The sequence below is a fragment of the Euprymna scolopes genome, chromosome 31 (assembly GCF_053919585.1).
Source record: "Euprymna scolopes isolate OS-2025 chromosome 31, ASM5391958v1, whole genome shotgun sequence".
NCBI classification, from domain to species: Eukaryota; Metazoa; Mollusca; class Cephalopoda; order Sepiida; family Sepiolidae; genus Euprymna; species Euprymna scolopes.
Genome location: NC_136512.1, coordinates 36,917,960 through 36,945,827, shown reverse-complemented (window position 1 = coordinate 36,945,827; position 27,868 = coordinate 36,917,960). Strand labels below are relative to the sequence as shown.

The window sequence follows — 27,868 nt, the reverse complement described above, 5'->3', positions numbered from 1 at the left end:
GCATTGTTCCTCTTTCCTTTTTTGTTGTTTGGGGGTGATGTAACGTGGACAAAAGATGGTTTCAGAACTATTAGCAAAATGAAAGATAGAACTGAAAAGCATGAGAAGTCAAAGAAGCACGTTGACAATGTAGTTTCCCTATCAATTTTCGGGACCGTAAATATTAAAGCAAAACTTAGTGAGGCCTACAGACTTTCAATCAATCATCACAACATGAATGTTAAGAAAAACCGTAAAATTTTATCTAAAATAATAGATTGTATTTTCTTTTGTGGGAATTTTGAAACTCCCTTACGAGGACATGATGAAAAAGATGATTCAGTAAATCCAAGTGTATTTAGAGGATTATTAAATTTTGCATCTTAATTAAATCCAGATTTAAAGAATCACTTAGAAACCAGTAGTCTTCAAAGGTGTTTCCAAAACCATTCAGAATGACATACTCGACTGTCTTTTACAAATATACCGTGATGAAATAAGGGCAGAAATTCATTTGGCTGTCATGGCTGACGATACAACAGATGTGTCTGAACATACACAAATGATCATTGTTTTACGGTACGTCTTGGATGAAAAAATACTTGAACGCTTTTGGGGATTCTTTATTCCAGAAAACCAAACCGCTGATGGGATATCAAAATTTATTCTACAATAATTAGATATAATTCTTCAATGGAATCGCCAAAAACTGATAGCTCAGACATTTGATGATGCAAATGTCATGAAAGGCAAAAAAAACTAGTGTTCAGGCGAAAATAAAAGCAGTTTATAGTAATGCACATAACACTGTTATGCGCATCAACTTAATTTAATAATGAGGAATGCAGCAAGCATTACACGAAATTCTAGAATATTTATCTCTAACATTTTGTCTATTCCGACTTTCTTTTCTAGATCACCAGGTTTAAGGTATTCAAGAGTGATATCTAATGAATTTAGCATGGTTATTAAGAGTGCTATATAAAAGAAGAGTAAGATATATTTTTTATTAATGTAAACAGATTTACATGGTCGCGACACTGGACATAGTAATATAGTAATTTTTTTTTAGACAAATGGACGGTTAAAACCATAAGTCCTCGTCAGACCCGTCCGGCATTGCATGATCATAAAATATGCTTAAACAAGATATTTTGATTAATGCAGGTTTCGTATTTATTATTATACTAGTTTTGTTACCCGGCGTTGTCCGGGTGTTTGAAGGTGTGTGCTGAGCAAAAAAAAAAAATAGTGGTAGTAGGTAGACAAGCTCAAACCTGTATCACGAAGGAACATGGATAAAAACAAACAAAAAAAACGTGACTTCTTTGCTGCTGCGCCCATCGCTAAACCGAAAGTGATGTAGATTTTAATTAAGGCTAGGCAATCGAGAAGAGGGGATGATTTTTGAAAATATCGGCGAAAAAAGCGACCACTTCCTGTAAAAAAGTGCTCAGTTGAGGGTGAACGAATTAATGTTTTTGGCCAATTTTTCAATATCTGTCGTCCGAAGTGATGAGCATTAAAATGATACACATTTTGTGAAAATTCGTCGCCTCTGTCGAAGGTTTTAGGCATACATACATACATACATACATACATACATACATACATTTAAACAGACAGGTGAGATTTATATTATAGACTAGCGGGTGTACCCAGCGTTGCCCGGGTGTTTGTAGGTGTGTGTGATGTTAAATAAAAAAGAACCCGGGGGTATGATCGAAACCGAAGCCCTGAGGCGAAGTTTGAAAATAAAATCGGCCAGCCAGAATGAGTTAGTGAAAGATGTTTGAATTTATTTAAGTAAGAACGAAATTGACAGGTGCGCGCCCGGAAGTCGTCGAGCATTACGACGACGACGTCAATGACCAGGTTTGTTTGTTATAAGCGAAGTAAAAAAGAAAACAACGTTAACACTTAAGCGGCGAAAAAAAACAAAAAAAATCTAATGTAAGGCAAACGAACGGTGAAAACAGAAAACGAACACGTGAAAAAATGGCTTAAATAAGCCTGCTTTGATAATAAAATTTAAAAAATCGGTGGGTACCCGGGTGTTTTTGGATGTGTGATCGGGGGTGAATAAACGAAGTAAAAAAACCAAAAAAAAAAAAAAAACCCCAGAAAAAAGTAAATCAAGTCATGACGTCATCTGACGCATGCGTAGAACCAGTCGAGAGGGCCGTTTTTGTTGACCGCTCCCCCTGTCGAAAATTATCGATTTTGGGATGAAAAAATGAACGTTTTTGGCCAATTTTTCGATATTTTTTGAGCGAAGGATGGAGCTTCGATATGATACCGAGTTTATGAATTTTTGTTGTGTCTGTCGAAAGTTTTTAGCAGATACACAAACATACATACATACATACATACATACATACATTTTCGCTTTTATATATATAGATATATAGACTAGCGAAGGGTACCCGGCGTTGCCCGGGTGTTTGGAGGTGTGTGTGGTTTTGGGTAAATCAAAACTCCGGGGGGGGGTAAAATAAAAACAATGTTTTGGTAGGTAAGTATGAGGATCGAACCGGAACCCTTGAGGCAAAATTGTAAATTAAAGTGTGAAAAAAGAACATGCGACGTTAACCATTACACCACCACAACATACCAACGGAAACACGTTTGAATTTATTTAATTACTTAGATTTGGCAGGTGTACGTTTTAATGACTTAATAAGGTCAACTGTTGACTGCGGAGTAGCATTTCATTTACTGCGGAACGCAGGGTTGGGGGAAACCGGAAAAATGCCGCCAGAATTAATTATAAGAAAAGGCTTAATCCACATGCGGTGAGCGAAAACTGTTGAATATTTATCTTCCTGAAGTCGAGCAAATTAAATAGACAGGCGAGCTCTGTTGACAACTCTGAGATATTACGATTTACATGTGATATAAAAAGTTTTAAAAAGTTGTTAGGCGAGCGACCGCTTCTCTAAAAAAAGCCTTTTGTAGACATACAGAAAAAGCGAACACACACACATACATACATACATACATACATACATACATACATTTTCGCTTTCATATTTATAGATTACATTGGACCTAATATATAGTAATGATTTAAAAAGGTTTAAAAAGAATCAAAACCGAAACGTTTAGCTTACAATTTACTTTATCCTTTGACATTAATGCTTGAACTATGAAGACATGTTTGCAGCAAGGTTAAAAATTTAAACATGAACCAATAGCTATTACGTTATGCATGCATATTCAACTTTCACCTTGCAAATTCCATTTTTATAATTTTCACCTTTTTGCACAGATTTTCCCCGGCTAAAACACAAATATAAAGTTTCGCATGGTTCGAATACCCTATATGATATATTAAGTTTCATGTCTGTAGACCAAAAATTGGGAGAGGGGTTAGGTAGGCAGAATTTTTTAAACAAATATAGATATGCATACATAAATATATATAGAAAGAAGTTTGTGTTTACTATAAGCTTTTTACGCAAATATTACGCTAGTATAAATCATGTAGAATTTCTGCCTGAATATAATTACACGTAATAGTTAACTAAATATGATCATCCCATAAGAAAACCAAAAAACTAATAAGAAATTGATTAAAATGAATGTTTTTGTCTTGTTTTTTTTTAATTGCCTTTTCATCTCAAAAAAGGCTTGGTGCCACTTTGATGTAGGCAGTTACTATCTGGGACATAAATTGCAGGGATAGTTTATAGGGAGTTGAGCAGCAAGATGTTTGTTTACATTACACTTGAACTTCTCCATGTAAGTACAGTCAGGGAAGCAGGAACCCGAGAGGGAATTCCAAAGTCTAGCAGTTCTGGGGAAGAAACTATTAGAGTAGAAGGCTTTCTGCCACTCTAGGGATTTCTACTGTGTAGGGGTGGGATTTTGCTGCTTGTCGAGTTTGTCAGGGGTATTTACATCAAGAGGGTATAAGGGCTTGTAGTTTGTCGGAGCATATACCATGAAAATACTTGTAAAACAGGTAGAGAGATGCAACATTTCGTTGGTGGAAGAGAGGCTGAAGCCTAGCTGACAGTTCGGGATCTATTAGGTTGATGACTCTTCTTTGAAACCTGTCCTGGAGTAAGAGACTAGTAGCAGATGCACCAGCCAAATAGTTTTTTTTTATTCCATTTTTACAAGGCACAGTACCACTTTGATGTAGGGGCTACTATCACACACATAAGTTGCAGGGATACTATGTAGGGAGTTGAGATATGTTTGTTCACATTACACTTGAACTTCTGCATGTCAGTACAGTTGGGAAAGCAGGAGCCTGGAAGGGAATTCTAAAGTCTAATAGTTCTGGGGAAGAAACTATTAGAGAAGAAGGCTTTCTTATATCTAGGATCTGTACTGTGTAGGGGTGAGATTTTGCTGTTTGCCTGGTTTTTCGGAAGTGTTTATGTTGAGCGGGTACAAGGACTTGTAGTTCGTTGGAGCATCCATCATTAAAATATTTGCAGAACATGCACAGGGATGCAACATTTCATCGATGGGACAGATGCCAAAGCTTAGATGACAGTTCATGACCTATTAGGTTGGCAACTCTCTTTCGAACCCTGTCCAGAAGTGAGAGACAAGTAGCAGATGCACCAGTCTAAATGTCACAACAATACTCTATACTTAAGTGAATGGTGGCCTTGTAGATGTACAGAATACTTTCAGGCGTAAATAACTTTCTAACACAGTAAAGAGAGTCCATGTTTCTCGCGGTAGCCCTGGCAATACTCTCAATGTATCTGTTCCAACTCATGTTCCCTGAGAACGTTAAGACGAAGAGTTTAAAAGAAGTACTTTCAGGTAATGTATCTTCAGCCATAGATATTGATGGTTGAGAAGGTTTCTTGTAATTATAGTAGGAAACAACCTTAGTCTTGACAGCAATGAATGTGGCCATCCATTTTTGTCCCCATTCCATTACAGATTGGAAGTCTTCCTCTAATGTTTCTACCATTTCCTTAGATATGTGTTTATTTGTTTTCCTCTCGTGCCTGTTTTAGTGCATAGTGTCATCAGCATATATACCCATCTCAGAGACAATTTTATCAGGGAGGTCATTTATGAATATAAGGAATAATAAATGACCAAGGATAAACCTGCATTTATATCATATTTTTTAGATGTACGCCCGTCGAGGACAACCTGGATTCTTCTCTTATTTAAGAAGGATTTAATTATGATAAGTATTCGTCCAGTAATACTGGATGATCTGATTTTCCTGGGAAGACCATCATGACATACCCTGTCAAAAGCCTTAGATATATCTGAGGCTATCACTCTACTCTCTTGCCTAAATCCATATTGTTGGTTGGTCAGAAGTTTTGCAGCTGTAAGGTGATTGACTGCAGCTTGGTTAATTAGGGACTCAAATATCTACCATTATCACAGCATGATCAGCATTTCCGAATAGGATATGGGCATTCGTTACACAATCATCGGGAACTGTGTTCAGAAATATGTTTAAAAGAATATACAAATTAGCGAGATCTTTTGCAGATAAATGCAATTCCACGAACTATATATAACAAAATTGTATTTTCTTTTTAAATAAATAGAAAAGGGGGTTTTAATATGAATAGCAATACACAAAGACAAATTTATAGTATATATATATATATATATATATATATATATATATATATGATAAGTTTTTTTTTGGAAAAAGAATTCCAGCAGAGTGCTCAATTAAAAGGAAAATCCAAATTGTAAGAGCGTATTTATATTTTGTGTACAAAAAGTTGTTAGTTGAGACAGATCATTGGTACCGTCGGTTTCAAGCCCGATAATAAGGCCCGTTTAAGGTATCCTTATCAAGCTCTCTTCAGCCATTATTCGCCTCTTATATATATATATATATATATATATATATATATATATATATGTATATGTGTGTGTGTGTATGTATATACGAACGTATATATACATATAATCATATGCACGTATATATGTATATGTATGTATATATACATATATATATACACATATATCTATATACACACATGTATATACACATATATAGACACACATATAAACACATATACATACAGGTGTGCAGTAGTAGCCATAATATAAGAAACGAAAACAAAAAAGACATGTGTAATACTTAAAAAGTAATGTATGATTCGCAATGACACTTATATCAAATAAAGATCAACGTGTCATTATAGTATACAAAGTTATCAGCATTTAAACACTAGTGTTTCTTTAATAACATTTAAATGTAATAAAAGAAATAATCTACTAGATAAGAATTAAAGAATCGTAACTATGAAGAAAGAGCTTAACTCTGAAGGTAAAACATATTCAACGTACTCACGTTGCAATGTGCAAATTCGTTTAGTTTACAAAAACTCGATGGAGCTTTTCAACAATAATTAAAATTCATCAGAACTTTATTTTTAACCCATATGGCAAATTCTTAGAGCAAAATGCTATCCTCTGAAGAAAAAACTCATTATCGCTAAATACCAAGAAAAAAGTAAATTTCAGAAGTTTCTGATATCTTGTTTATAAGTCTAAAAATGTCGTTTCTCGTGATATAAAACCGATAAAATGTCAGGTGCAAAATGAATAAAAAAAAAATTTTTTTTTTAAATTTAAAAAAACAGCAGATCTCCCTAAACATCGCAAAGAGAAGATCGAAGAATTATTTGAATATCTACGAAAAAAAATTGTTTTGAAACGGCTATGTACACGACCATAAATTTAATGAAGAGATACGTAATAAGATCTCAAAGAAGGCGGTTGCTCATAATGTGGGATTTCATGTCAGTATTCTGGCTTCTTTTTTTAAAGCGAAACCAAAGGGCAAGCCTGGAGTATGCGAAAGAACATGATTATTGAACTGACGCACAACAATTCATTTTAGTCCAAGTTTACTATTTATATTTGGTTCTGGCTGAGTTCAATTCTTCTTGACTGAGTAGGAAGGAGAATGTGGGGGAACAAAGGGATTAGGGAAGAGAGTGAGAGAAGGGAGGAGCGAGAGTAGCATGAATAGAGGAATGGATAGAGATAGATAGGGGATATAGAGCGGAATAGGGAGAAAGATAGAGATAGGATTAAAAAAAGCGAAAGATTTTACACACTTTTGACTATTCTATTTTGTTCATGCTCCCGGTAGCCATGCTAGTGTAAGATTAAAAAAAAACAAAAAAAAAACGAAAAATGTATGTATGTACGGCGCTGAGCTTTAACAAACCGGCTTTCTAAATATGTTATAGTTGATTTTTATTTTAGGAATGCTATAGATAAAGCACTCCCCGTCTTTTTTTGTTTACACTGAAAATGTCAATTTAATTAGCTTCGCCATAGTTGACCTCCCTTATTGATAACGAGAGGCGAAGTATAACATAAATAAATTGATAAAATAATAATAAAATAAAACATTAAAAAAATTCCTTTTTGTCTCCTTCACATTCCGTTTTATGTTCTTTTCACGCTCTATCAAATAATGACTATGGCAATCAGAATTTGTTGCTTCAGTTATTTTTCGGATACCTGACACGCAAATAGCATTAATAAGTCTCCATGGCATATAAAATTTGAAAGCGGAATGGGCGTCAGAATCGTGACTATGAAGAAAGAGCTTAACTCTGAAGGTAAAACATATTCAGCGTACTCACGTTGCAAGAGATAATTATCGAATATCAAGACCCAATAAAAAAATTCATCAAACACCAGGTCAAACCGAAGAGAAATATAACCTTGTGATTTTAAAATATTTTTTGCGAATAAATATCTAAAAATGTAGTACCTGTTCTGTCCTTTGTTGGAGGGGGGGGGTCAGTTTTTCTTGACAGAGGAAATCCAGTAATATAGTTTGCATAAAGTCTCCTACAAAATAAAGAAAAACTTCCCTCAAACTGAAATGGTCTTTGTGTGTATTTCCAGTGAAGGGCGATGTCATGACCCTCCATGCTGTCAAAAGGGGATTTATTATTCAATTACATATGGCCACAAAAAACAGCAACATTTGTTGAAGCAATGCAATTATTGACTACATTGTTTAACCTTAAAGCATCTCTTTTTCACAAAATATGAAAATGCATGACTATCACAAGGAAAGACAATAAAGATGATAAACACTACACTGATTGAACGTTGTCAGAGTTGAGTGCTAATCATTTAAAATGCATTATATTTGTGTAAGGATTATTATCGGATACGGATGCGGAAATCAAAAGGGGTTCTTAATAAACTAGAAAATGAACCAGTTACAATGTTCAATGTATCACAGAGGATTGCCAAAGTTTTATTAACGTTCGCTAAGATTCAAAATATGGTTGAACAAAAATTTCCCGGGTAAATTCGATACTCTGTTGTCAAAATTTCGAACTCCACAACTTGATACTCTGTTGTCAAAATTTCGAACTCCACAACTTGATACTCTGTTGTCAAAATTTCGAACTCCACAACTTGATACTCTGTTGTCAAAATTTCCAACCCCACAACTTGATACTCTGTTGTCAAAATTTCCAACCCCACAACTGGACACTCTTTCAAGTTAAATTGCACACGACTACGTACGTAGCACACGCATTCTTCTAATTCGTTCCCCTGTTCACTTCACGACCTTTTTTATTCACTTGTCTCATTTGCATAGAAACAGCGACAGTCTGCGTGGATCATGTGACCATCAACCGTAAAACCAACTGGGTGTCGCCATTTTAACCTTCCTTTCTTTTTTCCTTTTGTTAAACGACCGACCCGTTGAAGCACGCACACATACTAGTAAGCAAGTAACGGTTTTCTCTACACAAAAGACGTTGAATAATGTGAAATGGCAAATTTTAGAAAAGTTCGCAAAAAACAAAAAACAAAACAAAACAAATTCACTAGCTAAATTTGATAAATAAAGGGAAAAGATAAACTTCAGTTGCGGGCAATTTCATTGGTACAAAGATTAAAATGAAAAAGTGTTTACGTGCTATTGCATGGGACACAACAGTAAACACTGCAAAGTCAAAAATAAAATTATTATCATTAACGAAGTGGAAAATATAAAGTTTGTACAAGTAAGAATCTTGAAGAAGAATATTAAAGTGGAACTTTACTCAGGATCAGATTTGTCGATCCTATATTTTCAAACATGGAAGAAAATAGGAAAACGAAGACATGTTCCATTCGCATCATTAGATAAAAATAAGGAGAAAGTGAATATATTAAAAAAATGCCTCCAGAATACAGCAAGTGGGTTTCGCTGACAGTTTAGGAAAGATAAAAAACAAACAAAATATCTTAATCGAATTATAAACAACTAGCGAGGGGTATCCGGCGTTGCCCGGGTGTTTGGAGGTGTGTGTGGAAACTCCGGGGGTGTGGGGGTTAAAAAATGTTTTGGTAGGTAAGTATGAGGATCGAACCCGAACCCTTAAGGCAAAGTTGTAAATTAAAGTGTGAAAAAAAAAGTGCGACGTTAACGATTGCCACACCGCGAGATTCTAACGGAAACACGTTTGAATTTATTTAATTACTTTAATTTGGCAGGTGCCCGTTCTAATGACTTAATGGGGCCAAGTTTGACTGCGGAATAGTATTTCATTTACTACGGGAACGCTTTCTAAGATGTTATAGGAAAAAGACTAACCCACATGCGGCGAGCGACAAATGTTGAATATTTATCTTCCCAAAGTCGAGCAAATTAAATAGACAGGCGAGCTTCGTTGTTAACGGTAAGATATTACGATTTATATGTGATATAAAAAGTTTTAAAAAGTTGTTAGACGACCGACCGCTTCTCTGAAAAAAGCCTTTTGTAGACATACAGAAAAAGCGAACACACATACAAACATACATTTTCGCTTTTATATTTATAGAAAATACGTTAAAAGATCGGACCCAAAGCGAGAATATGTGATAAAGATATGCCAGCTTGGGTAAATGTAAAAATGTCCTTACAAAGTTCTCTTGATCTTGTGAATTATTACAAAGGGTTTAATGAAAATATGCAAAATTCGAGAGCGTCTCCTAATAAGACATTTAAAAACAGAGAAGAAAAAGGAAAAATTGGGCCTTGACGATAAAATACTAAAAGATGTTTGAAGGAAAATATTATCACATTAAGAAGACACTGTAAGATTACGGACTTCATTAAAATTAACCTGAAAAGAACAGGATATTGACTGGATACGGAGGAAGGATAAAAAAGGGCTGTTATGGCGTTGTGTTGATCTCCCCTATTTCGGGGTAGATAGCCTCTTTCAGATACTATGAATAGAGTTAGGACAAAGTGTCTTAGTAGTCAGGGTTGCAGTCATAACCACAGAATCAGACGCATATTTTTTGTAACATACTATTTCCGTAATACACTTTTGTCGATATATAATGATAAAGAGTCACTTTTGGGAGTTTCAGCTCCCCACATTTAGAGGTCTTATACCGACTCATTTTCTACTAAAATGGAGACAAGTATACTTTAACATGTACATTGTAAACATGACGACTTCAGAGTGTTTCATAAATAAAGTTTTTACCCAACCTAGAGTTAAAGAGATTGTTTATAAAATCGGATGCCCGAAGTTAATGCCGGAAGATTGAAGACTGAACACATTGAATTTATCACCCGAGATACGTTGAATTGAAAATGCCGCCAGTTTCTGTTCCGTTCTGTTGATAAGTATAAGTGTCTCTCTATCTATATTTCTCTCTTTTTCTCTTTCTCTGTCAGCGACGAGGGAAGAATTGTAATTCAATTGGGGTCCAATCTCAGTTGGCGACGCACGGCTCAGTAGCGTACAGCCAACTCACAAATTCTTAAAATGCTCCTTAATTGTTAAAATAAAAGAATTCTATTTTTATAAGAAAATGAGTGTATCATTCATTTACTACGGCGTTCAATTCCAGCACAACTGTCTTGTCAGTAATGACACCGACAGAGAACTTGAAGAGAAAGCCCACCAGCAGACGTAGCCAACGTCATAAGTAACTCTTTGATCTAAAGGAGATTTATCGATCGTTTCATCGTGTTTAACCACGGCCACCGAGATATAGAAGGCCTGTTAATTGAAAAATGCATGCAGGCAATGTAGGTAAGATTTGTCGAACTGTTACTGTCGATACTATATGCTCACTGGCAGTAACCTGTGGTGTTCCCTGGAGACCAAGTGACAACAAGTCTCCTCAGATTTCCAATGTTCTCCACCCCTTGACCACTCGTGCAGATGATTGCACGTAATCGCAACAGCTGTTTGCCATCGATTTCTCGTTGGCATCGGCCACTGGTGTTTCCTAGGGTTTGGGTGACAAAATGCCTCCCCAATGTACCAGATTTGAACTGCACACTTCTAGTGGAGATCTGGTTAGTACTCTCCCATCTCGGACTTTCCATCCTCCCTGACCCTTCACAACTAGTTGATGTGGCGTCAGTCGGCCATCTACTGTATTTTTGGCACTTCACAGGGAACATGGATCCTGCGTAAACGGGTTTTAATTTTTTTGTAATCGAGCGTGTATTTACTTTATTTTTCGAATTTTTTATTTCTTTAATTCAATTTGATTCATACTTTTATTTCGTACTTGTTTTTATTTCCATTGCATTTTAATTTATTTTTATTATTGTATTTCCACGCTAAATATTTTTATTTTTTTGTTACATTTATTTTTTCATATATATTCAAATAATGCTTTTGTCCTTTTTTGCATCAAATAGTACTTTCAAAAAAGTTTTCGTGATTAAATAAACCAATGAAAACCTTTTGCGTATGCGCTTTTTAGGGAGCAACCATTAAATTAAAACCAGCTTACGCAGGGTCCACGTTCCCCGTGAAGTACTCTTTTTTATTATTATTGTTGCTGTTATAATAATAATAATATTATTATTATTATTAATAATAATAATAATAATAATAATAATAATAATAATAATAATAATAATAATGCTATATTTTAGATAGGATTTTCAAGTTAAATTTATGGTATCTTTTTTTTTTCGTCAAATTTTTAGGTGAAAGGGCAGAATAGTTAGAAAGCTTCTCCCTTTTAAGAATGGCTTTCTAAATAACGTTATTATTTCAGCACGGTAAGTACACGGCACAAATAAAACAATATTTATTTATAAGATAAACACAATAAGATATGTTAACTAAAATTTAATGTACTCTTTATTTTTAGTTCATATCAAAACTTTAATTAAAACTGATTAGTTAATGAAGTTTTAAGATGAATTTGTGTTCGTATTAATAAAGTGTTCGAGGGATTAAAGAATTTAAAGAATAAAGTCAATGTGTTCGAGAGAATAGAAAATTTCCTATTTCATTTCCCATTTCAGTCATGTAAATTATTTACAGATAAAATGTTATAAAACAAACAAACACAAACTTTTAAGTTTTAAATATATTTCAAAGAAATAAATTACGTCCGGTGCTAAAATATTGAATTCATCAATTGTTTTAGTTTAAAAAAAAATGTCGTGAAAAATGCTTCTAACTTAAAAATATTTGGAAATACTCAATGAAAAGTTTTATTTATTATTAAAAGAACGGAGTGAAAAATATTCTCATATAAAAATTATCTTCTGCAGTTTAAAAAAATAAATAAAATGAAATATTTGACTTCCTTCGATATATATAAAAATTCAAAATCAACCCACTTACTGTTATATTTTATTAGATTAAAATTATCCCACTGTGCAATTATAATAATTGCAATTATAATAATTATCCAAATGGAGAATTGTTTTTCTCTTTAGGAGAATAAAAAAACATGCACAATCTAAGGCAACGAAAAATATTTTTTATGGCCACATGTTTGAACACCGGAAACTTTCTATACCTACCTGTTGATCTGGAAATGACGTCACGCTGTCATGTTCACTGGCCTACTCTCTCGGTAGCCGTGGTTTAAGACTTGAGGAGCTGGATCTTGTGTCAGGGCACAACAGCCGTTCCAGAAACGTCTCCATGACATAAACACACCAAGTAACTCCCGTGTTGTCTTAATTATTATTGACTACTCAAGAATATGTAATTAATTGTATGAATAAAAATATTATACCTAACATATGTATGTGCGCGCACGTGTATTTGCTTGATGAAAACTGAAACGTGGTCCGTTACCTTGTATTCTGTTTCAATCTCTGCAGTTTTCCTGAATTTATCGCTGAGTAGGAACGCAGCCATGATTGGGTCCGGCTCGGTCAGGGTGATGTACGCCGGGCTGGCAATGGCGCGAAACGCATCCAGTCGGTTATTGGTGAATGTCATGAAGTCGGCTTTGCGACTCTCACTGCATGCTTTGCACAGACAGAGGTATTCGTGCGGCATGTCCAGCGTGACGCCACGCATCATCAGCATCTTCACAATGAGGAAGTTGTTGCGGCACGCGGCGATGATAAGGGCTTCTCGAAGTTTCTCCCGGATAGAGGCGTAAAGATCAGGACCCTGAAGAAGAAAACATGAAATAGAAGATTCATTGCTTTCAATAAACATTTTACATTTTACAAAGGATTCTTCCCTCATTTCCTCTCTCTCTCTCTCTCTCTCTCTCTTTCTCTCTCTCTCTCTCTCTCTCTCTCGCCATCTCTCTTTCGCCCTTTCTCCTTATTAATAGACGAGGGCAATAAATAAAGAAAAGAAAAGTTTAGAATAGTCCGTTATAAATAAAAGGAAATATCATCAGTGTAGTAATACTGTTGTCGAAGAGGAAAAGAGAAGGAAACAGAGATAAGGAGCAGAAGGGAAATAATTTTCAATTTTGTCTTTTCTTTTACTATAAGGATCACTGCGTCTCTGTTGTTATGCCCACCATCTTTTTCCTACTATAAATATTGGGAGAGAATACCTCTCGACGTTATACACATTTGGCAGTCGGACTGACGTATAAGAACTCTTTATTTATGGCATTTACTTTTCTGTTCAATATATGCTTCCACTAAACACCGTGCTGTGTCTTTCTGCCGGAGCACTTACTTGTCAACAACACTGCCGACGAGGTTATTAAGGAACTCGAACTTATGTCACCCGCAACATTATCAAGGCCCGATAACCACTCGAGAATAAGGTTTAATGAGTATCAAATGGCAGGTGAGAGAATACTGTGATGATCTGTAATGATGGAACTTGGGTAGGGTTTAATTATTTTAGAGGACGGCTCAACCAAAATCCGTTTACAGGAGGCTTGAAAACGACCATGTTATAGTTATCTGGCAAGTGGCCCACAGTACTTTATTCCACAGACAAATAGTTTTAGGAAAGAGGCTTTACTGATGACATTTTTGTTTAGTTTTCGTCACAGGTACAGAGTAAAGGAAATTGTTGGCAGTAGTTATATCTAGACGAGTGGTGTTATACAAGATAGAAGAGACAAGAGTCGAACACCTGCCACGAAATAACGTCTTTTCTGTGAGAAAGAGTGAGAAGGAAGCCAGGTTTGTACCCTGTCAAGACAGCAAAGAATGCTCTTAGCAGTTCCCCCCACCCCCGGGTGTGGCAACAGTACTCTTAAGACGTACTTGATATCTGCATCTACTTTGTCTGTGTACGTGTAATGTGTGTGAGTTTGTTCGAATAGACTCCGAAACGACTGGGCCGATATTTTAGGAAACTTCGCACAAATATACTTTATGTATCTGGGAGGGTTCTCAGTTAGGTTTTGCATCAGAATGCCCTCGATACGTATTGAAAATCGATAATAAAAAATCTGATAAAAGAATGAACAGTTCAAATTTTGACCTTTATACAGATTAACATCACAAGTGCATTTGAGAAGTTTCATCACCACACAAGCAGAATGGGCCCGGCTTAAAAAATCAACAGTAGGTTTGATAAGAGAGGGGCGCGTTCGAAACGAATGTTTCTGTTTAGAGTACAATTGAACCATTATACTTTTGTATCTTAAACTTTAAGCCATCATATAAAAATAATTTTATAAAATCAACAGTAGGTTCTCTACAGTGCAATGTAAACTATAATGTATTGTGGACTTAGTCATTGTGGGGAGGCACGTAAATCTTCCTCTCAGTGCACCATGGTGGGTCCCCGACTAGAGCAGTCAATCAATCGATTCGATTGAAAAAAATGGGTGATTTTATTGATTCGGTGAAAATAAAAGTATTGGGAGTGTGGAACATTCGTTGATCCTCCATAAATTTGATATTTTACTGAATTTGCAAATTCACTTTTTTTTTATTCAAATAATTTCCGGCCCTGTCGGTGGGGTATTAGAATATGCCGACTGCCCCCTTGCAGAGGGTAAAAGTCCCTCAATGGGGGTCCTGGATATGACCTTAAACTATATCCAGTGGTGAGGCCCCAGCTTGTGGGCTTTGGGGAGTGTGGAGCCACCCTTTAATTACCATTGCTCCCAGGTCCACTCTAACCCGGAGTGGTAGTACCTGTTAGGGTCCCAACTATGGGTTAAATAGAAACCGACGTGAAAACAACAAATATATTCTATTAAAAAAATTTTCTTCAAAATCTTTGGATTCAGCATTAAATAACCCGAAAAGGGTTGATATGCCGTAAAACAAAAACAACCAGCCAACCAACCAACCAACCAACCAATCAAATAATTTCATCTGAGCCGAATGAAAAGAGAACGATGTGTACGTGGTTTAACTGGACACTTCTTGAAATACCAGAATACACTCGCCCAAAAGCTATATAAAGATGACACCCGAGTCATTCGGTAGTAACTTTCCAAGTGAACATTCTAGTCCGAGTCAATAGTTTGCTTGCTTTTATTGACACAATTTATGTCATGGAAAGGTTGATAACTCACAATTTTTTTTTCTGATCAGATTGAAATGTTGCATGACGATTACCGATCCTACTTACTCACCTCCCCACGAGGTAAAGTTAGACACAAGTTCGGTTTTTGATGTGCGGAAAATCCAGCTCCCTAAAAAGAGCCCTTCTGGCTTGAAACAAAAATCAAAATTACCTTAGTCTAGTAGGATTTCTTCACTGCCCCAAGACAGAATAGACTGTGTAGAATCAGAGCAGACACTTTTTTCAAAGAGTATGTTAATACATCGAATTTGAAAAAATCGAATATAAATTCGACCACAAACAAACTTTTCAAGGACATATTTAAAGGCTAAGATGATATTAGATATGGGAACATCATTTACTACTATATGGGCTTCGTAGCGAGTCTCTACAATGCACAGAACCGAAATTATCGCTAAAAGTGTCACTTTCACCTTTTATTTGATCTTGATCTTAACTTCTGGCATAAATATTGCAAACTTAAATCTCTTCTAGACCATTACCGATAGATTGACCAAACAAACAAACATAGTGACAAACCATCGCACAAAGCTACCATTCACCCATGCATGGAGTATTGCTGCCACATCTACGATAGTGCATCTACCACTAGTGTCTTTTACGCAGGGTCCAAAAAAGTGTCACTAATCTAATAGGTCCCACACTATCAACCAAGCTCCAACTTCTGTTCCATCACCACAATGTTTGTTGCATCTCTGTGTATGTTTTACAAGTATTTTAACAGAATGTGCTATGATGAACTCGTAGCATTTGTGCCTTCTCAACGTAACTACTCCTGACTATCTCTACAAACAGCAAAATCCCATCCCTTCACTGTTAAGGTCCCTAGATGTCGGAAAGCATTTTACTTTAATAGTTTCTTTCCTCACACTTTGTAATTTTCTCCCAGTCTCCTGCTTCCCTGACTGTATTGACATGCAGAAACTTAAATGTAATGTGAATAGACATCTTGTTGCTAAAATCCCTACATAGTCTCCTAAATAGTAACACCTTACGTACAAGTGGCACTGTTCCTTGTTTCGGGTGACAAAAAAAAATAAACAAAAAATGGCTACTTAGTTTCTTACACGATAAGCAACTTCTCTTCACCTAAAAAGATTTTTGAAACTCATCCTCCTCCTCCTCCTCCTCCTCCTCCTCCTCCTCCTCCTCCTCCTCCTCTTCCTTCTCCTCCTCCTCCTCCTCCTCCATCAACTTAACGTCCGTCTTACATGCTGGCATCCGTTTAACGGCATAAAGAAATTAACACTGAAGCAAACCTATCTTTCTCCAGGTCTTTATTTATCTCTCATTCCCTAAGTTCCATTTTTATCACTTTGTCCATTTTATCTACATCTACTAACCTGAGAACTCACATTAATTTTTTCAATGTGACCATACCATCAAAGTCTACTCTTCTGCACACATCTTCCTATACTATACTACATGGTGTCTCAAAAAAATGTACTCACACTTTAACCGTTGCTAACATCTTTTTTGTGTTGCAGGTGTGAGGTGTGAACCACAGCATGGCAGGAAATCAACTTAGCTAGGAAGAGAGGAAGTTTGTCCTGAAATGTTATTGGAAGACAGAAAACGCCATTGAAGTGCAAAGACGATTCAGAAGGGAATTCGCAAGACCACCACCAATGCGCCGGACCATTGCTCGCATCAAAGAGAAATTTGAAGCAGATGGAACAATCCAGAATGACAATAAGAAACGTTCTGGACGACCTCGGACATCCACGAGCCCTGGAAAAGAAGAGCAGGTGCAAGAAACACTCTTTTGATCACCACAGAAATCACTTCGACAAACTGCTCGGGAAACCTACATCTCAAAAGATAGCGTCCATCGCATTATAAAGCGTCTGCACTGGAAATGCTACATTCCAACACTAATTCATGCTCTCAACGAAGACAATCCTGACCGAAGAGTCGAATTCTGTGAATGGTACCTGGCAAAATGTGCAGAAGATGCAGGGGTCCCCCCAAACATTGTGTGGAGCGGTGAGGCAACCTTTAAATTGAATGGCACTATTAATCGCCATAATTGCACGTACTGGGGTCCTATAAATCCTCAAGTAACACTTGAACACCATGTAAACTTGCCAGGAGTAACAGTGTGGCGTGGGATATCCGCATTGGACATCATAGGGCCATTTTTTATTAACGGAACTGTCACTGGTGACAGATACCTTAACTTGCTTCAGGAGTTTGTTGGTCCACAAATTTCGAACATGATTCTTTAATCACACTTATCTTCTGTATTCGAAGCAATTCATATCACTGTATGTTCATAAATAAAGGATTTCTCGTCATTCGAAGTGTGGGTACATTTTTTTGAGACACCCTGTATATATCATCAAAACTAAGCTGGTCTTTAAGACACACATTGCATACCCATCATTCCTTTATCATTTCTCTCCATGCAACACATGTCCTCAACTTTCACTAGCCAGGTTTCATTTCCATAAATTATTACATTCAGTAGGCAGACTATTTCCTGGTTGACGGTAGTAATGCTCTGCTAATGAGTAATGCAAAATTTCCTTGAATTTACTCCATCAACTTCTAATTCTTGCATAACACTAGCACTTGCTCTGCCCTGTGCTCCAAATATTGATGCTGCATTACAAAATTTAAAAATTTTAAATATCTATGCAAGAGTATTTTATTTTATTTTTAAGGGTTAAATTGGAAGGAGAGTTAAAAATGGAGATGGCCATCGAGGCGTATGCAAGAAGACCAGATGTCGTAATAATTAACAAAAAAGAGAAATCCTGTCAAATCGTAGATTTGCTGTCCCAGCTGAACACAGGGTGAGTATGAAAGAAAAGGAGAATCGAAGCAAATACACAGAGCTAGCCAGAGAGTTAAAAGGGATTTAGACGATGAAGAAAATCAAAATAGTACCAATAATAGTAGGAGCACTAGGAAAAATTCCAAAAAACCTGGAAAAAAGAATGGCAGAAATTGGAATCAGAGGAATAGCTGCAAAAATACAACGCCTAACGATAATGAAAACGGCTGAAATATTAAGGAAAACCCTTGAATGCGGAGAATAACATAAGACAATACAACGAAGAAATGCTACAGGGAATGAAGAACACCGAAGCTGCAGAACACCCCATCATGCATCCCCTCCATTGTTTCACCACCGTTCCCTCCAATAGAAAAGTGATACCAAAGAGCCGAGAAGGGTCAAGGAGGATGGAGAGACCGAGGAGGGAGCACTGGCCAGACCTCTGCAAGACAAGTGTGAAGAGAACTGGGATCTTCGGAAGGCTTAGTGCCACTCAAATTCCAGTATAAACCAATGGCCACTGCCAGCAAGAAATCAATTGTAAGAGACTGTTGCGATGATGCAAATTTATTTGAAAATGCTATCGAAGGAGAGAGCTGGATGTCTGGGGAGACTTGTTGTCACTCAGCTTCCAGAGAACACCACAGGTCTCCAATCAGATCGTTTGTTGACTTGTGTGAAAGCTCCATGTGAGCCAATAATAATAATAATAATAATAATGATAAATCATATGGGACATGGATATATGAACAGATAGATCCATCCGAGCAAGAAGACTAGATATCATAATAATTAACAAGAAAAAAAAGTCCCGTCAAATTGTAGATTTCACCGTTCCAGCAGCTCACAGGGTGAATATTAAGGAAACTGACAAGCAAGGCAAATACACAGAACTGGCCAGAGAGCAAAAAGGAAGATGAAGAAAGTTAAGATCACATCACTAATAGTAGGAGCACTAGGAACAATACCGGAAAACTTTGAAAAAAGAATGTGAGAGATTGGAATCAGAGGAATGGCCAAGAAGATATAACAGACAAACAATAATGATAACTGCTGAAATATTAAGGACAACCCTTGAATGCGGAGATGAGCACAGGCCAGATATATAGAAACTGCTACAGATGTAAAACACAAAGAAATACCGCATGGAATCATAAAAACTGAAACTATAACTGTGAGTTAAAGCCTTTACGCACCCCATCCCCCCTAAAAAAATTGTGGTGTCACCATAAACTCGCACCACACCAACTAGTTGAGGAGGGTCAAGAAGAATGGAAAGACAGAGGAGTGAAAGCAAAGAGGACTGGGACCTTGGAGAGGCTTATTGCCACTCAAATTCAAGTGAAGACCAATCATCGTACCAACGAGAAATCAATGGTAAACGGCTATTGTGATAGCACAAACCAATTTGCAAAGGTTATCAAAAAGGTGGTGAGCACTGCAAATCTGCAAATCTGGGGAAACATGTTGTCACTCAGACTTCAGGAAACACCACAAGTTGTTCTCAAAAAGAATTTTTGGATGATGACCTATTTGAAAACTCCTAGTGAACAACAACAACAACAACATCAACAACAACAACAACAATAATAATAATAATAATAATAATAATAATAATAATAATAATAACAATAATAACAATAATGATAATAATAATATTCAAGAGAACTGAGAGCAATATAAAACATGAAGAAAATTAATACAATACCCATAATTTTAGGAGCACCTTGGAAAAGAACTCTGAAAAGACTAGGAGAAATTGGAATTAAGAGGAAGAATAAGATTATACAAAAGGTAGTAATGCTGAAAACAGCAGCAATTTGAAGGAAAACCCTTGAATGCAGAAACTAACCCACATGAGCTACAAGCATGAACTAGTTATATGGAAATTATATTAGAAGTAAAACAAAAAGATAGAGGAACACCACACGGAACCAAGAAAACTGAAACTGCAAAATTTTAAATTAACTATGCCCCCCCCCCAAAAAAAATGAAGTCAGCACCAACTGGCGGCACACCATATAGTTGTGAAGGATTAGGGTAGATGGAAACACCGAGGACAGAAAGCACTAACCAGACCTCAATTGGATAAGTGCAAAGAGGACTGGGAATCTTGGAGAGGCTTGTTACCATCTAAATTCCAGTGTTGCTGCCAGTGAGAAGTCAATGGAAAGCGGCTGTTGTGATAATGCATATTTATTGGGAAAGATTATTGAAAGAGGTGGAGAGTACTGGAAATCTGAAAAGACTTATCGTTACTCAGACTCAAAGGAACGCCATTGGTCAGTGAATAATCTCTGATGATAGATCGTTTGAGAACTCCTAGGGAGTATAAATAACGATAGGTCTATTAACCCTACCAGACCGAGTTACTGATATACCACTTCAGATAAGTGACACCTTGATTAGTAAAGGCAGAAGTTAATAAAAAACAAGTGGAGCATACATGGCCCCTCGTGAGTTCACAGTGAATGAGTCATAAGTTCAGCACTTGCCCCCCCCCTCATTTAGCCCCAAAAGTCCTCAGGGGACGTAAAATCCTGGTGAAAATGAACGAACGGTGCAGTTTTAGACCTTAATAAATGTAAATTTGAGCTCTGCACTATGCAGAAAAAGAAATGACTAAGTCCATCATTGCCCCCTCCCCAAATTTAGCCCCTAAAGTCCCCAAGATCTTAACATATTTCAATTTGAGTTCAGCATCATGCAAAACTTCTAAATAGACACACTGAAAATTTTGGACAAATATGGTAAAATAGTCCCAAAAATGGAGTGTTTTGATTAACCCTAAAAGAGCCCCTGGGGGCACACCCAAGAGTTATCACGAAGTATGGACAAACAAAATTATATAGAAATCAGTCAGTTACAACTTTTCAGAAAGTTTTATAAAAATCCAAGGCATCAATTTTTTTTTAATAAGCAAAAAAGTGTCAATTTTAACCATTTTAACCCGAAAGGCACCCCTAAGGGGGCAACCGGAGTTTTCCCGGAAAATCCGTTCGATTACTTTTTTACTTATATCATGTTTAATGTTTATGCAAAATTGTTTAAAATTCCAAGGCGTGGTTGTTGAGAAAAGTACGAACGGACGAACGGACAAACAGACGAATGGACAAGGGTGAATTTACAGGTTCGCCCTCCTTTTGTCCGGGGACCAATAATTACTTTTGCTTGATTAGATTTTTGTACATTGTTTCTTTTTTAAATTGTCTTTTCAACTTTATAAGTACCAGCGGATTAGTTAACAGCATGAGAAAATAATGTCGCTATTATGTAATTCATTTATAGATATAACAGATCATTCGAGTTTCAGTAGCGAACTATGAGCAAAGCTGATGAGTATATTGTATGATTCAGAGAATTCGCTATCAGCCTTTATATATTTTCTAATATTGATATTATATTCAAATTCCCATGTCTGTCAACATAAATGTAAAATCAATTTCGATCAAGTTACTAGATTAACGGCTGCCACAGATGGAAGTGGCGATGTCGTTTTCACCAAATGACACGTGGATTCGCTTTTTTTTCTTTTGATCAAACCGTCAATTGTGTTCGACGACAATGCAGTCATGTGTTCTGTGAACATCATCATCATCATCATCATCATCATCATCATCATCATCATCATAATCATCATCATCATCATAATAATAATAATAATAATAATAATAACAATAATAATAATAATAATAATAATAAGAAGAAGAAGAAGAAGAAGAAGAAGAAGAAGAAGCAAAAAACAAGATGAATTTACTTGAATCCATCTGATTCTACTCTTAGGATATATCCTTGAAAATCAGTCCGAGAGTTGCTTTGTTGTTGTCAGACTGAGGTATGATTTTGTTAAGTCCTATGGGCTCTATTTTCCTATATTTTACCTTCTCTTTGAGAATGCGCTAGTTTATTGTTAATCATCTATCGGTGAATATCAGAGTACGTTTCTCCTGGTGCACTAGCTTTTCAAAATTATACCTGACCTTGTGTCTAACTTCCCTCGAGAAGGTAAACAAACATTCCTTTTCTTGAGTGAGCTTTTGGGGTTTCCTTTTTTAGGGATTCTAATTTAGGAGGGAGATTTGTTAGAAGAGCCGATTTTACGGAGACATTTTTAGTGAAAACCGTTTTTAAGTTTATCCTCAAATGTAGATATGATATGGAATTCATTAAGCAAAACAACCTACTCTAATCGATTCATAACTTTTACTTTTTTTTTTGTTCAACGAAAACCGTTGGCCTATACTGAACGAACGGACGTCATTACAAAAACGACTAAGAAAACTACCTACCCTAATAAATTCATAAGTTGTACTATGTTTTATTATTTACTTTTCTTTTTCTGCTGTTTTTTAAGGTATTTTACTACATTAAGTCAACTTCCTCAATTTTCTTTAAATTGACGACTTTTATTAGTTTTCTGAGTACGCTGATTACAAAAAAACGTAAAATTACGTAAAAACGAAAAGAACCAATGTATTTTATTTCGTGTATTAAAGATCAGGTGTGTTTTGTCGGCATAATCTAAGAAAAAGAAACTCAGCAATGTACACATTGGGAAAATAGGTATCATTGTGACGCCATATTTGAATGGTAGATTAGCGTTCGTTTGTGATGAGGATACCGTTAACCCCGAATGGTCAAAGCTTAGCACATCACAATGGCCGGAATAAGGCTAGAGAGATTTTATTATTTATGAATCGAAAACTGGGAAGAGTATGTTATGTGTATGTATGTAAAAACGAGTTAATGGTGGTACAAGCACAATATGGTAGGAATATATAATTTGTCCCGGTGTCAACTGGTAGCAGTGAGAGCATTGAATAGCGAGAGAGAAAAATAGGAACTCCTTCCTCAGTAGATGTGGCGATTGTGATGGTGTTGCTCATCAGATGTAATATAGCATTTTATTATCACGAGTGAATATTGCATAAATGGTGGCCGTGAGCTACATAAGATAGTGGCTATCAGGGTAGATGTAATGAATTTGTATGTGGCATCTCTTGTTGAAAACCTAGGGTATTTAGGTTTAGAGGAAATTTTCTGCAAACAAAATATTATATCTGGATATTTGGCAGAACCGGAGTTACCTCCCTCGGAGAAAAAAAAAACTAGTTTCTAGGCCAGAGTAGGTCTCTTGGAGGAAACATGGGTTCCAAGCAAGACTAATTTCCATTAAAGAGAGGCTCATTTCTAGATCAAAATGATTATTACATGCCTTTTATGGTCTTTTGCAAAGATTAAAAGAAACACAAAATGCTACTAAACTTTATATCTATAATCCTTATTTTGATAAAATCCTGACTTGGATTTTATAAGATGCCTTAGACTTGAGGCCTAGTTTGGTTGTTTTGTTAGCATATCGACCCTTTTTCGGATTATTTAATGCCGAATTCAATGTTTTAAAGGTTTTCGTATCTTCAAATATTTATTCATGGTTGGGATTGTCGGACTGACTTCCTCATCTTGGTTGTTATAGTCATCAGGTGTTTTGTATCGAACTGGGGAACCGTTTGTTAGGAGTCTCGAACCCAACCCTTTATTATTATTATTACGGGGGACAATTCTTAGTTGGTTTTTGTTAATGTTAAACCTATGTTGTTATTCAAGGTTTTCTCTCTCTGTCAGAGGTGTCCAAATTGCATTCAGCTCTATGCTTGTCCTAGTGACATATGGCCGAGTGGTCCTAGACGTTGTATCAAAGTTTACAATTACCCAAAGGTGCTGAGTTCAATCCTGAACGAAGGCAGTGAAAAGTAACCTTCAAAACAGAGAATCAACAAACTATGTCCCAGAGCCTAGCTGGAGTCCGAACACGGTACCCACGTAATAATAATAAAGGGTTGGGTTCGAGACTCCTAACAAACGGTTCCCCAGTTCGATACAAAACACCTGATGAAGGCCGGAGGGCAAAACGGCCGAAACGTTGTGACTATAACAACCAAGGTGAGGAAGTCAGTCCGACAATCTCAATGAAAACACCTCATCTAAAAAATACAGACAATTACTAATTTATTCATGGTGTTTGGTTTGATTGTTTTGTTTTACAGTATATCAACCCCTTTCGGGCTATTCAATGCCGAATCAAGTAATTTTGAAAAAAAGTCTTTATATATTATTTTATATTTATGTTTTGGAACTTTTTAGATGGAGCTTCATAATTTGTGTATTCATTCCTTTTGCGGACTGTTATCCTCATTTTCATAGCTGTTTCACCATGATTCAGCCAACTCATCCTCTGACCTTCTTCTTCCGTGGTGCAGTGTATAGAGGCGTTGAGTTTTTATGGTTCCAGGTGAGTATTGTCTGAAGATGGCCGTTTCAATCCTACCCAAAGAAGGCCAGGGGATTAGTTGACCCAAAAGCGTGGTGAGACAACAACTATGGAAGGCAATAATTACTAGGGACATAGTTACAAAACTCAGCATTTCTATCCCGTCGCGGTTAACCAACTAAAGAGGGCCAGAGGATGAGTTGGCCGAAACGTGGTGAAACAGCAACAGCTGTGCAGATGAGAATAACAGTTCGCAAAAAGAATGACCCCCCCCCCCAAAAAAAATGTTTCAGCTTCAAATTCGTTATATCTTCAAATATTTATTCCATGGTGTTTGGTTAGGTTGTTTTGTAGAGGGAAATTGTTGTTTTGGTTTTTGACTTTGAGAACCATGACTCAATTTTGCAAAGGGAAAGGCAAAAAAAAAAAAAAAAAAAAAAAAAAAAAAAAACAATGACATAAACGTTTGGTGCAAGGAGCTGGTGTCTTCAGACAATCTAATCTGTTAGAATCAGGAGTTTAAAGGGTCTTAATAAGAAATTGAAATTCAAGGAATCCACTTTAGTCTCTAATCAGTAGGGCTATGACAATAGAATATTCTTCTCATTGTTTGGACTCTCGAGTTTATATCCGACACAGTTAATCAATCGAGAACAACATCTCTCTATATAAAAACATATGAGATATTAACTGATATATACTCGAGAGTCAAAATAATGAAAAGAATATTATTCCCTTGTTATAGCCCTACTAATCAGTATAGATCAAATTCAGTCCAAATTCTAAATTATTGTATTTTAAAATGCGAGGTACTGCCAATAGTATGCATCAACAATCCTTTAAAATTTTGTTAAAAATTATGGAATATTGTTATATTATATTATAATATATTATAACTATTATTATAATATATTATAGCTATTATTATAATATATTATAACTATTGTTAAAATTTCACAAAAAATCGGAAGTATCAGAACATTCATGAAGAGATTCACTCTCTTCTTTGCCTCTTTTTCATAAGCTGCATCTAAATTTAAATATTACTAGTTTTACATGTAGTCTACGTATTCAAAAATTTATAATGACCGGTTAATTAGTTTTACAGTGAATACTGCATAAGAGAATATATTAACATATATTCATACCTAACTTTATATAATTATAAATCAGAAGATTTCTGAAAATGCCTACCTTTTTTTCGTCATTTCCGTTTTTTCTCCACGATCCTTCCTCTCCGGGTGGCAAGGTGTACAGGTCAAGGGCCAAGTAGATTTCGCACAGCTTGTCTCGGTCGTTTTCGACAGCGCACAAGAATCCGCTATGGATCAGGTGTTCTGGATAGCTGTTGATGAAGTAGCGCACCATGTCAGTATCATTGGCTGCTGTGGCCAGCTCCAACGACGTCCGACCCATCAAATCCATGCATGTGATGGACACCTTGCCGCTGGCCACGAGCTTCTTTATAGTTTCCAAGTCGCCGATTTCGGCGGCCGCATGAAACTCGTGCTCTTCGTCGGTGAGGCCGGCCTGTAATCGTTCTTCCATTAACTGCATCCTGGCGGCCGAATTCAGTGGCCTTTTGCACGTGTGCTTCGTCATTTTTGTGTTCGTAGTTTTCTTTTTGATCTGTTTACTTTATTGATTTCCTAATTTGCAATTCGACAGAGACCTGTGGAAGACAGACAAAAGAGTATTAATTATTTGTTCATCTGATGTATATAAAACTTGTCAAAACAATTTAAAACACAGCTAGAATATTGTCCTCGCGCCAGAACACGGAATGTTTTCGGCTATTTCTGCCTATCTAATCTAATAGGTGCTTTTGCTTTACGGGCGCATAATTTACCGTCTCTTAAATTTCTTTTGTTTTTTAGATGTTTTTAATTTTTATTTCGACTTTTTTCGTCATGTACTGAATATTTGTTAATAAAACCTATGTAAAATCTGTTCCTTATTTCATTGTAAACACTTTCTTTTTTAAGAGAATTTAAACATTTTGTATTTGGAGAAAATCAGTTAAAAGATTTTTTGAGATTTAAAGATTTTTTTTTTATTTTTAAAACATGCTATATAATGAGATGGTTGTATAGTGCCAGTAGGAGGAGAAATACAGATGAAGAGAGAGAGAGAGAGAGAGAGAGAGAGAGAAAGAGAAAGAGAGAGAGAGTAACAGAAAAATGAAAAGAGAAAAATCTATATTTACTAAAAGTCTTTTTTTTTCGCGGAGTCTGAAAAATTCAATCATTAAAATTAGAAATTATTCCGAAAATCTTTTGAAATTTCACAGGCGAAAATTTTAAAGTGTTCATATATAATTAAAATATTTTTAATGTTCATATATGATTAAAATATTTTAAAATGTTCATATATAATTAAATTTTTTAAAAATGTTCATATATAATTAAACAATTTTTAATGTTCATATATGATTAAAAAAATTTTTAATGTTCATATATGATTAAAAAAATTTTTTATGTTCATATATGATTAAAAAAAATTTTTAAATGGTCATATATGATTAAAAAAGTTTAAAATGTTCATATATAATTAAAAAATATTGAAATGTTCATATATAATTAAAAATTTTTAAATGTTCATATATAATTTAAAAAAATTTAAATGTTCATATATGATTAAAAAATTTTTAAATGTTCATATATAATTAAAAATTTTTTAAATGTTCATATATAATTTAAAAAAATTTAAATGTTCATATATGATTAAAACATTTTTAAATGTTCATATATGATTAAAAAAAATTTAAATGTTCATATATAATTAAAATATTTTAAAATGTCCATATATAATTAAATTTTTTTTAAATGTTCATATATCATTTTAAAATGATCATATATACTTTTAAAATGTCCATATATAATTTTAAAATGTTCATATATAATTTTAAAATGTTCGTATATAATTTTAAAATGTCCATATATAATTTTAAAATGTTCATATAATTAAAAAAATTTAAAATATTCATATATAATTCTAAAATGATCATATATAATTTTAAAATGTTCATATATAATTAAAAATTTTTTTAAATATTCATATATAATTCTAAAATGATCATATATAATTTTAAAATGTCCATATATAATTTTAAAATGTTCA

General features: G+C 35.3%; 1 protein-coding gene across 2 annotated transcripts in view; it reads right to left on the bottom strand.

Moving 5' to 3' along the window:
- Window positions 1-27,868, bottom strand: part of LOC145255696 (short transient receptor potential channel 7-like) — a 267,600-nt gene that overhangs the window by 117,282 nt on the left and 122,450 nt on the right. For both annotated transcript variants that reach the window (XM_080114270.1, XM_080114271.1), the window contains exons 2-3: window positions 25,943-26,420; window positions 13,023-13,346 (exon numbers count right to left, since the gene is read on the bottom strand). In XM_080114270.1, coding sequence (XP_079970396.1) covers window positions 13,023-13,346; window positions 25,943-26,350 — 732 coding nt within the window. In that variant the 5' untranslated portion in view covers window positions 26,351-26,420. The remainder of the gene's footprint in view (window positions 1-13,022; window positions 13,347-25,942; window positions 26,421-27,868) is intronic.